The sequence below is a fragment of the Pieris brassicae genome, chromosome 1 (assembly GCF_905147105.1).
Source record: "Pieris brassicae chromosome 1, ilPieBrab1.1, whole genome shotgun sequence".
Taxonomy (NCBI): domain Eukaryota; kingdom Metazoa; phylum Arthropoda; class Insecta; order Lepidoptera; family Pieridae; genus Pieris; species Pieris brassicae.
Genome location: NC_059665.1, coordinates 4,575,927 through 4,589,119, shown reverse-complemented (window position 1 = coordinate 4,589,119; position 13,193 = coordinate 4,575,927). Strand labels below are relative to the sequence as shown.

General features: G+C 31.6%; 1 protein-coding gene across 1 annotated transcript; it reads right to left on the bottom strand.

Annotated features, from left to right (window-relative positions):
• Positions 1 to 5,935: 5,935 nt before the first annotated feature.
• On the bottom strand, positions 5,936 to 9,007 carry LOC123709750 (venom allergen 5-like). The gene is made up of 6 exons (XM_045661320.1): positions 8,898 to 9,007; positions 8,692 to 8,807; positions 8,534 to 8,615; positions 7,064 to 7,245; positions 6,632 to 6,729; positions 5,936 to 6,242 (listed from the first exon to the last, which is right to left on the bottom strand). Exons 1-6 carry the CDS (start codon positions 8,947 to 8,949, stop codon positions 6,122 to 6,124), a joined length of 651 nt encoding a protein of 216 aa, XP_045517276.1. The 5' UTR covers positions 8,950 to 9,007; the 3' UTR covers positions 5,936 to 6,121.
• Positions 9,008 to 13,193: the final 4,186 nt, after the last annotated feature.

Here is a 13,193-nt window from a genome sequence, read left to right as displayed (position 1 = left end):
ACCACCTCAACTTGGGAATGCGACTCCTTACTTTTTAATACTATGTTGACAACATAATAATTTAAATAAAGAATAATCCGATTGCGTGGTGAATCATACACACTTTGCATTGAAATACTTAATATATATTGATGTATTAGTTAGTAAATTACGTCATATTTCATTTCGATAATGTATTTACAATATTTTTAACCTACATTATAATAATTATAAATGGATAAATCAGAATTACAACAAATTTAAAACGTCTGATCCCTGTGGCAGTGTATCTTTAACGCTAGGATTTCTTCGTTGTATTGCTATACTTATTCCTTGAGCGAGAAACGCACCAGCTCTGGGTTTACCGGTACCTTACTACCAGGCGTTAACTTGGATCTTTAATTGGCGCCTGTGCTCTTGAACTTCACGGCCCAAAAGGTATACTTGCTTCAAAAATTAAATTTTGATAACACTTTTGTGGCTCGTTAAATTTTGCTTTCTGAACGAATACTCGGTGGTTATAATATAATATAGAATAGTGACCATTTCGTAACCGTTGGTAAGGTATATAATCCGATAAATAGAACCGCCGTAGAGATTATGCGAACTAATAATATTCTTATTTGCTATATATCATTGTCTTTTACCAAAAAATAATGTCAAACATATTATTATTATTAATGACTTCGTATTCAAATATTATAACATTTACTATCTGCATGTGACATATGAATAAAACTTGTCAGGAAAAATAGAGTTATTGAATTATCACATTTTTTATTTGCCATGTAACGTTTTAAGATGTACAACTATCGCTATAGTTTTCGTCAACTCGACGAATCATGGTTTAAACTTAAAAGTATCGTCAAATAGTTTTAACAAACTAGCACGTAATCTCAATAGCCTTATACTATTATTTCCATTAGTGTATTTTTAGAGGACCATAATCTCAAGAGGTGTGGTCACATTAAAATCAAGTGAGAACCGACCTTCTAACGCAAAAAATATAATATACCAATCTTGGCAGAGTTAAGATGCTTGATCACAACTTTAATTAAGTATCAGCTCCTTTTGTTGAATCTTTACAATATTGCTTATCTAAGCCACTAAATAAATAAAAATGAATCGAAATATTTGTTGTTAAGCACAAAACTCAAAGATGGCTGGAGGAATACGAGTACTTTTTTTTTACAATTTATGTCTTAAATATAAAAACAACAATTTAATTAACATTTAGTTTAATATACAACCCACTTAGGGAAACAATGTGCAACACAGAGGTGTTGGTTACCAACCAAAAAGTTGGACTGAGTAAAAAATCTTATTAAGACGAAACGAAGTTCGGGGGGGCACATTAGTTTTAAATAAAATATTATCAGCCCTAGTTATGAAGTCATTACGATATTTCGTGCGTTTAAGACAACAATGCCGATATGATAGACAAATATAACATAGGTAAACTATTAAGAAGCGTTTAAAATCAATTTTATGCTCTGAACGTGAGTAGAGAGACAAGGAAGACATGTTTCATAATACTTCAATGTATTATATCTAACGCGTTGTCAGAGATAAAGGCAACTGTGTTTATAAAATAAGATCTAGCAAAGTGACCTTGAGCAATTTTTTTACCAAAATTTAAGAATATAAATTCATTGAAAACATGGAGATTCGGAGAGAAACCGCTTATATACCATTTGACAGCTTACTTAGGGCTCGAGGTTTTGTTTACTAACTTTGCTCATATTTATGGTACTACCATAGTACCATAATAAATAAATTATCAATCCCTATATTAAAAGTAATTTAGATTTGGAATGTGTATATTGTTAGTGAGTGATTAAATCACCAAAGAGATCATATACGTACATTGTATGAAAACGTTACTGGCAGTCAACAAAAAAGTTTTTGTAAAAGTAAAAAACGAGCAGTGTTGGCCTAGTGGCTTCAGCGTGCGACGCTCATCCCTGAGGTCGTAAGTTCGATCCCCGTATGTGTACCAATGGATTTTCTTTCTATGTGCGCATTTAACATTAGCTCGAACGGTGAAGGAAAACATCGTGAGGAAACCGACTTGCCTTTGAACCAAAAAGTCCAAGCCCAAAAAGTGAAAGATCTGTTTCATGATCATTTGTGGTCATCATCAATCTGAGGCCCAGACCTAAAAAGGTTGTAGCGCCATTGATTTTTTTAAAGCAAACAAAGGTAATGGAATAAATAAACGTGATGAGTTGCCCGTAAAATTACCCTCCACTTCGGGAGCACTATTTTAAATTGTGTGATGTACTTTAGATTGTTCGCATGATCAGTATCTTTTTTAAAAGAGGCTTGCCATTAAAGTGCTTTACTTTATATACTAAAAAATCCGCTTAATTCCTTAATTTAGTTTAATTGCTGAAGGTAGTAGGCGTAGGTGTAATAGACCCGGAGTCTGGTCAGCAGCGCGCCTCAGCGTTCTCGGGTATTGATGGTATGGGAATGCCTACCCGTCTGGTTAGCATCTCAGTCGGCTCACTAGGTCACTAAAATAGTTTCATAGAACTAAACTAAGTAATGCCTATAAGCCGACACCACAATTCACTTATAATACGCTTTAGAATAACATTACGTCTTTTCATTAAAACGTAAATAATATTAGGGTTAAAAAATTAAACACGTAATAAATTTTCAATATTTATTTTTGTTACATTGTTCTAAATTATATCACGAGACAATGGAATTAGGAGTCGATAAGTTAAAATTATTATCGAGTATTAAATTACTCTTTTTGGGTCAATAACAGTATTTTATGTAACCAGACTATTTACTACTAAAGATACTGCCTTTGTTGTTACTGTTTGTCCATGTAATGGTAACCATGGCAACAAGCAAGTTTTTATAGTCCATCTTTTGTAATGACATAACAGATTCATAAACGTACTATAAGGCTTAATAAGTATAGAATGTTAGGCGTTCATAAAGTGATACAAGTGATAACAACATTGATTGAGGTATGTTTATCAAAACTCTATACTCAGAGTCATCCATTAAAATATTTGTAATTGTATACTAATGCCCGCATAACAACTGATTTAAGAAACCATTAAGTGTTAACGAACAACACTGAGTACAGATGTTACTAAAGAATCCCCGGTCAAACAATATCAACATTAATTTGTATGTGCATTAATCAGTCATTTGTTAATTGTCATCAAATAATGATCGTATATCATTTAAAAAAATACACTATTTAAAAAACATACCGTGGTATTTGTACATTTCATAAATTCAGGAGTACTAAGATTTTTTAATCATTGCCCAAAAATATTTTCCATAATCAATCTGGGTAAAATTATATACATGAAATGATTACATTTAGATTACAAAAAATTATTCAATTGTCAATATTAAACTACAAAATAAATTACTGAATCACATATTTTATTCAAAAATTTAAAAAATATACAAAATGTAATCACGGATGTGATCTTTAATTTTTTCTAACAAATACCATTGACCCGCATCAGTTTCTACTTATATTTCTAATACATTCATTCATATAGTTTAGGAGATGACTTAGTATTCATAATTTTGAATATTAAAACATGAAAGTTTCAAGGCTTTACTATCTTAATAGAAGCATACAAGTCTTGATTGCTAATATATAGTATTAATATATATAACAGCATTAATTTTGTTTATTGACTACAGTCGTTATGTCAAGTGGAAATAAAAATTATATAGATGTCATCTCATAAAAAAAACTCACACCACATCACTTACTTTAAACAAAATGGTTAAAATTTATACCTAGTTTCACTTTAACATATAAATACTACAAATGAAACCATTTGCAGAATAAAAAAATAAAAGGAACCTCCTTTTAAGGTTCACCGCACACACTAGACAACCCGTCATTCACACTTTTAAATAGTTTAAATTTATATATGATGTACAAACATGACAGGGTTTCAATTTTAAATAACAAGTCATAATTACTTTTTTTTAGTAGTTTGAAATTCGCATTAAATATTCGTATTCGCAGTAGCACAAGCTGAACGAGAGCATTCTCAAGATATACTTGATATGATAATGTCATTTCCATATATTTTATATTATTTTCTATTCTCTTACGCTATTAGCTTTATTGTTCTTGCGAACGGTGAAACCATTTCCTATGAAGTTGAAATGCATAAAAATACATACGACAGTGGTATAATAAACCCTGGGCGTAGTAAATAAAGGAAAAATCTAATGTTAGGTTGAGAAGTTTTAGATTTAAAAATAGTAAAATAGGGGAACTAAAATTCAATTACAATAAATTAGCTATATGTCAATGTCAATAAACACGTGATTTCTCATAATTAGAATGTTTCTTACAGTTAGAGCCCGTCAACAGTTCAACAGTAACTGAGTTTCTCTGATTAAAAAAACATAGTTCACCCGATCGTGTGAACGGTGCCTAAATTGTCCTAATTAGTGCTTGGGCTGTCTGTACCGCTTCCACTGTTATCATTTGTCAGAGATTTAACATTTTTGTTATTTCTTTTAGCAGACTTGCTCAGTGTTGCCACTTTCTTAAGCAAATTCTGGATTTTGCTGTTCATAAGGCTGAATTTTGTCTCATTAAGACGCTTTTATGTTCTTCATCTCGATACGGAGGTCTGTTGTATCATTGTGGTGTTGAGCCTTAAGTTCTGTTATCTGAAAGATAAGTAGGTTTTAGAATAAAAATTGGTTCGGCCTCAATTATCAAATCAGTCAATCAAAATTAAGTAGACACCTTAAAATCCTTACCAATTTATCTTTGGAGAGTAATTCCATCTCTTTCTGCTGCACTTTTTTCTGTAAACTTGCAATAGTTTCCTTCAATTGTGTCATAGCTACTACGTGGTCTGAACTGTTAGGATCTAATTCCCCTGGAAATGTATTAGGAAATCTGTTTAAAATAATAGACAACAGTCTTCCCAAATGAGTCTGATAAATTTATTAAATTCTTACGATGATGATCTGTGCAATTGTAAAATTCCAAAACCAAATGAAGGTGTAAAATTGAAAAGATAAGTAAGGAAGCGTAGGAGAAAGTACCCATGCAGGCAGGTATTTATGCTGCTCAACAATGCCCATTTCTCTTGAAAAACTTGTGATAGGTCGAGTTAATGATGTTGTATGCAATGGGTATGAAAGTTACTATGCTTACAAATTGATTGTGCCATAATAGGCCAAAATAATATTTCATATATTTAAATAGAGAATAAAATACCTCAGTACATTGTCAAAGACTAAGCTTATAAAGACTATGCCTTTGACAATGAGTATTCCTCAAGCATTGGACCATAGGCATTTATAATTAAGGCTGTTTTTATTAATTGAGAACAAACCTTGAAGTGGGTTTTGTTTGGATTTTTTCTCCAATGGGACATCACCCATGGATATATCGTTACCATTTCCTTTCATTGAGTCAGATTTACGCTTTTCTTTGTGACTGTTTTTGGATCTGTGTTAGAAAACTTCAATCAAAATATATTTTTATTAAAAAATAGTTTCAGGTAATTTATTTTAACTAATTAATAACAAAAACACTTAAAAGCCTATTAGCAAATTTATATAATCTTGTGGGTAACATAATAATGAAAAATAATGTTATCAGATTTTTTTATAATTTTTATATATTTAGATAATTAGGTCCATCTTAGCAAAACAAACTTGGAAATTACTTATTATAAATTAAAATTCCTTAAAACTATACTACTCTATATATTTTATATACATTAAATATAATAAAAATGTGACGGTAATATCTACAGTCCGATATTTGGTTAATATATAATTTATATAAAATTTATTATTACATTAGGTAACCCAAATTATCAATATAATTTGTAAAACCATACATAAATATTCGATATTATCTTTAGAAGTTTATTGCGTTATATCTACGTCGCTGAGTAATTAAAGAATACGAATATATTCTACAAACAGATTAAAAATATGCATACAGCTTAGAAAGTAATGAAGCCTTGTTTTTAGTATTTCTACCATGAGTTTGACAACGTAGTTTTCTTTTAAAAAATCATACAAATATTCAGGAAAGATACAAAGTTGAATAATACTAAATACGTTTCATTTGTCATCTTAAATACTCTTAATTATATTCTAAAAAATCTTATCGCAAAAATACATTGAATACGGAACACTTGTCCCCGTAGAATCTACTGCAGTCGTTGGCACATACGAGCTGGCCACTCGGCTGTCCGGCGGGATAGGGAGCCCTGCCCAAGTTTCCACTGTAAACAAAATAATTATAAACCGGTATAAGTAAAAAATTAAACTTATAGTTAAAAAGAACATACGCTTGAAATATAGAGCACATAAATATAAGTCAGTGGTTATAAATGTAATACAAAATTTTGGTCCGTGTTTAATGCACATGACATATCAACCGAAGTTATTGAGTAATTATGAACTCATAACTCAACATAATATTTTCATTGATTTACGCGAGTCCGACAAAGTTAAATAAAGCTTCATTAAAGAATTCAATCGCGAATTAACTATCTTAATTACTCAGCAGCCAGTTCAGTCACCAATCATGCTATAATCGGGTCGTCGAATAAGGTACTTCATTTGTTTAATTCACGTTTAAAAGGTTTAAATCATTATTTTGGCTACTTACGTCGGTCCATAGTTGCATACAACGTAGTAATTGAGCCATCCATTTTTATATTCTTTAGAGACCCCACAGCCTAAATAAATAGAGTCGGACCATGCCACCTGAAATAAAAAGAAAATTATGCACTAAATGTAATTCGCCTAGGCGATGTGGCTATTAAGTTAGAAAATGAGTTAAGAGTTAAAAAATGGAGGTTATCAGTTTGATAGTAGGTTTGGAATTGGATAAAAATTCGTAAATGTATCTTTAATTTTAATTTCAATAAACAGAAACAGTCCCACGTACATTAAAAGAGAGGGCAATGTTTAATACCTAGTTTAGGTAAATAATGGAGACAGATATTTAGGTTTAAATTTTAACTGATCATCTGTTCGGCTTTAATATAGCACCAAAACCATTTCAAAAGAAAGAAATGATTATCCAATCTTAACTCACCTGTGTGTAATGACCAGTCTCTTTAGCAGAATACTCAAATTGCCAAGCTTCCACAGGTCCATAGTTGAAGTCTTTGTGTTCACTGAACCAGGAATCCACTACACTTCTTGGTTCAAACTTGTATGACAGATCAGTGGAAGCTGTCGAGAATATATTTTCACCGGTAAAAAAGCGATTTGATCCTGGAACATTCAATAATTTTGTGAGAAATTGTTAACAATTCAATAAAGTTTAAATGTGTCACTTTATAGATAATGTGAAACATATATTTATATTGTTTTGGATAGAAGTAATAACTTCTATATTTCATTTTAAAGATTACACTGGCAACAAATACTCCAAATTTATCTCTCTCTTTTCGAACGCACGTCTAGGAATTTATACAAACACTAGCTGACCCGGCAAACGTCGTTTTGCCATGTATGTTATTTATAGGAAACCTTTTTTTTACTATAATTAAAAATAGGCGTTGATCGTAGTGGGTGACAATTAAGGGTTGTATGTATTTTTGTGTGCTGTCATAAAACAAAAAACAAAAAAAAATTGTCTAATAATTTTTTTTGGGGTGGACACCCTTATCACTTAGAGGTTTGAAAGATAGATGGTAGCCGATTCTCAGACTTGACTTTGAATATACATAAAACATTTCATAAGAATCCGTCGAGCCGTTTCAGAGGAGTATGGGAACGAACATTGTGACACGAGAATTTTATATTTATAGAGATATAAGTTTCAACAAAAGTCGATGGCCTGTCCTCCAGGTTGTCGTTTATAAAGAAAAGTTATCAAGATACAGATAAACAGATGCAGTAGTCCAATGTGTTGATCGAACTCGAACATTTCATTCACATTACATCGGTATATTTCTTAATGCAATTGAAAAGAACATGTTGGGAACTATCGCAAAATAAAGAAACGCGAAAAACAAGCAAAAGCGACACAACTGGCTTGATTGCAACTAACTATTATTATATGATAAACGACCGTTTAATTATTTTTATTATGAATAAATAGGTGACCAGCCTTCTCTGCCTGACGCACACCGTCGACTTTTTTGGGTCAAGCATGTCGGTTTCCTAACGATGTTTTCTTTCACCGTACAAGCGAATAATAACAGAAAGTCCATTGGCAAGCCCGGGGTTCGAACCTACGATCTCAGGGTTGAGAGTCTCTCGTTGAAACCACTATGCCTACACACTGTTATACCAATAAGAGCAATACCTGGAATAATTTCTAACAGTATATATATTATATATGTGTACTATTTATTTATTTTTTATTTTAAAATAAAAATTCAGAACGAGATGGTAAAAAGGAATTATTGTCATGTCATCGTACCTTATTATATCGTATACGTTGGTATCGCACGCACATGTATACATGTATTACATTTAATTGAAAACCTAACCCAGTTTTATTTAACCAAAATAAGATCTTTTTTACAAAGGCCTTTCATATAAAATAACTCACCGACAGATTTATCCGGGTTGTGCTTATATTCATTATTGGAGGCCCATTGAGCTGCTTTAGCTGCCAACTCTTCGTCCCAAATCTAGAAAAAACATTGACCGTTACATATTTATTTTGTCTATTATTATAACTACTCATTTATATAAGATAATACTCACAATATACTTCATCTCCGATGCCGCCGGTTGATTAGGTATTTCTCCCTTCGCCAATTTCAACCTCCAATAATTATGTCTATCTACGAATTCGCGAATATGCCTACATGACAGCTCAGCTAAAACAGAAAAAGTGTTCAGAATTTCATTTTCACACAATAAATTAACGTCGTACTTTACTAATTTCTAAATGAAAGATTGATACTAACACTTTGACGCTGCGTAGGAAAATAAAGTTAGGAAAAGCACAAACCGATACATTTTTAACAACAAATGTACTGCCGCTAATGCAACAAGACTGAGGTTTGTTGACTGCGGCCTCACTTAACATTATATACAGTTTGTATACGCTGATAGTAATGTAGGTACCACGAGGAACAATCGAAACTGCGTACGTAAAAGTGACTAAAACTGGGTTTTTGGTGAAATTTGATTCATTTAAGGTAAAAGCAACGTATTTCCTAGTCTTGTCAATAGTTACCGTATTTAGCGAATACCGTACCAAAGTTGGTTTGGTAATTTTTGAATTTATCGCATTTATACAGACAGATAGACGCAAGTGAGGGACTTAATTTTATTAAATTTAATGATAAGGTTTATAGATTACCGTAGTAAGTAAAAATATTGAAACTTGCCTTTTTGGACGACCACGATTAAAATAATCTACCTTCATAAGAGACGAGGATATAATGCCTTAATATTGTGTTTTATGCGAGTAGGATTTTAAAAAAACCATTATGACTCGTTGGATATAAGAGCAAAACAATTATGAGCATTATTTAAGGTGCCAAATACTTAGAACGACATGTGCAAGAAATTGATTTTAATGAAGTATTTACAATCTTTTTAACCTACATAATAATAATTATAAATGGATAAACCAAAATTACAACAAATTTAAAACGTCTGATCCCTGTGGCAGTGTATCTTTAACGCTAGCATTTCATCGCTGTATTGCGATACTTATTGCTTGAGCGAGAAACGCACCAGCTCTGGGTTTACCGGTACTTACTACCAGGCGTTAACTTGGATCTTTAATTAGTGCCTGTGCTCTTGTACTTCACGGCCCAAAAGGTATACTTACTTCAAAAATTAAATTTTGATAACACTTTTGTGGCTCGTTTAATTTTGCTTTCTGAACGAATACTCGGTGGTTATAATATAATATAGTATAGGGACCATTTCGTAACCGTTGGTATATATACCTTATATACTCCGATAAATAGAACCACCAATAGAAATACATCATTGTCTTTTACCCAAAAAAAATGTCAAAAATATTATTAATATTAATGACTTCGTATTCAAATAATTTAACGTTTACTATCTGCATGTGACATATGAATAATACTTGACAGGAAAAATAGTGTTATTGAATTATCACATTTTTTATTTGCCATGTAACGTTTTAAGATGTACAACTATCGCTATAGTTTTCGTCAACTCGACGTATCATGGTTTAAACTTAAAAGTATCGTCAAATAGTTTTAACAAACTAGCACGTAATCTCAATAGCCTTATACTATTATTTCCATAAGTGTATTTTTAGAGGACCATAATCTCAAGAGGTGTGGTCACATTAAAATCAAGTGAGAACCGACCTTCTAACGCAAAAAATATAATATACCAATCTTGGCAGAGTTAAGATGCTTGATCACAACTTTAATTAAGTATCAGCTCCTTTTGTTGAATCCTTACAATATTGCTTATCTAAGCCACTAAATAAATAAAAATGAATCGAAAAATTTGTTGTTAAGCACAAAACTCAAAGACGGCTGGAGGAATACGAGTACTTTTTTTAAAAATTTATGTCTTAAATATAAAAACAAGAATTTAATTAACATTTAGTTTAATATACAACCCACTTAGGGAAACAATGTGCAACACAGAGGTGTTGGTTACCAACCAAAAAGTTGGACTGAGTAAAAAATCTTATTAAGACGAAACGAAGTTCGGGGGGGCACATTAGTTTTAAATAAAATATTATCAGCCCTAGTTATGAAGTCATTACGATATTTCGTGCGTTTAAGACAACAATGCCGATCTGATAGACAAGTATAACATAGGTAAACAATTAAGAAGCGTTTAAAATCAATTTTATGCTCTGAACGTGAGTAGAGAGACAAGGAAGACATGTTTCATAATACTTCAATGTATTATATCTAACACGTTGTCAGAGATAAAGGCAACTGTGTTTATGAAATAAGACCTAGAAAAGTGACCTTAACATATTTTTTTACCAAAATTTTAGAATATAAATTCATGGAAAACATAGAGATTCGGAGAGAAACAGCTTAAATACCATTTGACAGCTTACTTAGGGCTCGAGGTTTTGTTTACTAACATTGCCCATATGTATGGTAGTACCATAAATATGGGCAAAGTACCATAATAAATAAATTCTTAATCCCTAGATTAAAAGTAATTTAGATTTGGAATGTGTATATTGTTAATGATTGATTAAATCACCAAAGAGATCATATACGTATATTGTATGAAAATGTTACTGGCTGTCAACAAAAAACACAAACCAAGGTCGTTTTTGTAAAAATAAAATCAAACAACGAGCAGTGTTGGCCTAGTGGCTTCAGCGTGCGGCGCCCATCCTGAGGTCGTAGGTTAGATCTCTTGGCTCGGCTGTGCACCAATGGATTTTCTATCTATGTGCGCATTTAACATTAGCTCGAACGGTGAAGGAAAACATCGTGAGGACTTGCCTTAGACCCAAAAAGTCGACGGCGTGCGTCAGACACAGAAGGCTGATCACCTACTTGCCTATTTAATTTACAAATGACCATGAAAGATTGATCTGAGGCCCAGACCTAAAAAGGTTGTAGTGCCATTGATTTTTTTAAGGCAAACAAAGGTAATGGAATAAATAAACGTGATGAGTTGCCCGTAAAATTACCCTCCACTTCGGGAGATCTTTTTTAAATTAGTGATGTACTTTAAATTGTTTGCATGATCAGTATATTTTTTAAAAGAGGCTTGCCATTAAAGTGCTTTACTTTATATACTAAAAAATCCGCTTAATTCCCTAATTTAGTTTAATTGCTGAAGGTAGTAGGCGTAGGGGTAATAGACCCGGAGTTTGGTCAGCAGCGCGCCTCAGCGTTCTCAGGTATTGATGGTGTGGGAATGCCTACCCGTCTGCTTAGCATCCCAGTCGGCTAACTAGGCCACTAAAATAGTTTCATAGAGCTAAACTAAGTAATTCCTATAAGCCGACACCACAATTCACTTATAATACGCTTTATAGAATAACATTACGTCTTTTCATTAAAACGTAAATAATATTAGGGTTAAAAAATTAAAGACGTAAATAAATTTTCAATATTTATTTTTGTTACATTGTTCTAAATTATATCACGAGACAATGGAATTAGGAGTCGATAAGTAAAAATTATTATCGAGTATTAAATTACTCTTTTTGGGTCAATAACAGTCTTTTATATAACCAGACTATTTACTACCAAAGATACGGCCTTTGTTGTTACTGTTTGTCCATGTAATGGTAACCATGGCAACAAGCAAGTTTTTATAGTCCATCTTTTGTAATGACATAACAGATTCATAAACGTACTATAAGGCTTAATAAGTATAGAATGTTAGGCGTTCATAAAGTGATACAAGTGATAACAACATTGATTGAGGTATGTTTGTCAAAACTCCATAGTCAGAGTCATCCATTAAAATATTTGTAATTGTATACTAATGCCCGCATAACAACTGATTTAAAGAAATAGTCAAGAAGGACTTAACTTCCCATACGATTTAAAATGAAATTATTTAGTTTAAGAAACCACTAAGTGTTAACGAACAACACTGAGTACAGATTTAACTAAAGAAACAAACAATATCAAAATAATTTGTATGTGCATTAATCAGTCGATTTGTTAATTGTCATCAAATAATGATCTTATATCATTAAAAAAAATACACAATTTAAAAAACATACCGTGGTTTTTGTACACTTCATAAATTCCGGAGTACTAAGATATTTTAATCATTGCCCAAAAAATATTCTCAATAATGAATCTGCGTAAAATTATATACATGAAATGATTACATTTAGATTACAAAAAAATATTCAATTGTCAATATTAAACTATAAAATAAATTACTGAATCACATATTTTATTCTAAAATTAAAAAAAATGATGTAAAAAATATACAAAATGTAATCACGGATGTGATCTTTAATTTTTTCTAACGAATACCATTGACCCGCATCAGTTTCTACTTATATTTCTAATACATTCATTCATATAGTTTAGGAGATGACTTAGTATTCATAATTTTGACTATTAAAACATGAAAGTTTCAAGGCTTTACTATCTTGATAGAAGCATACAAGTCTTGATTGCTAATATATAGTATTAATATATATAACAGCATTAATTTTGTTTATTGACTACAGTCGTTATGTCAAGTGGAAATTAAAATTATATAGATGTCATCTCATAAAAAAACTCACACCACATCACTTACTCTAAACAAAATGG

What these genes read in the sequence shown, in the direction of transcription:
- LOC123709750 (XM_045661320.1), bottom strand. Translation starts at nt 8,949, where the DNA reads ATGTATCGGTTTGTGCTTTTCCTAACTTTATTTTCCTACGCAGCGTCA. An exon ending in TTCCTACGCAGCGTCAAAGT is followed by an intron (nt 8,808 to 8,897) that starts GTTAGTATCAAT and finishes TTTCTGTTTTAG; the next exon opens with CTGAGCTGTCATGTAGGCAT. An exon ending in CAACCCGGATAAATCTGTCG is followed by an intron (nt 7,246 to 8,533) that starts GTGAGTTATTTT and finishes TGAATGTTCCAG; the next exon opens with GATCAAATCGCTTTTTTACC.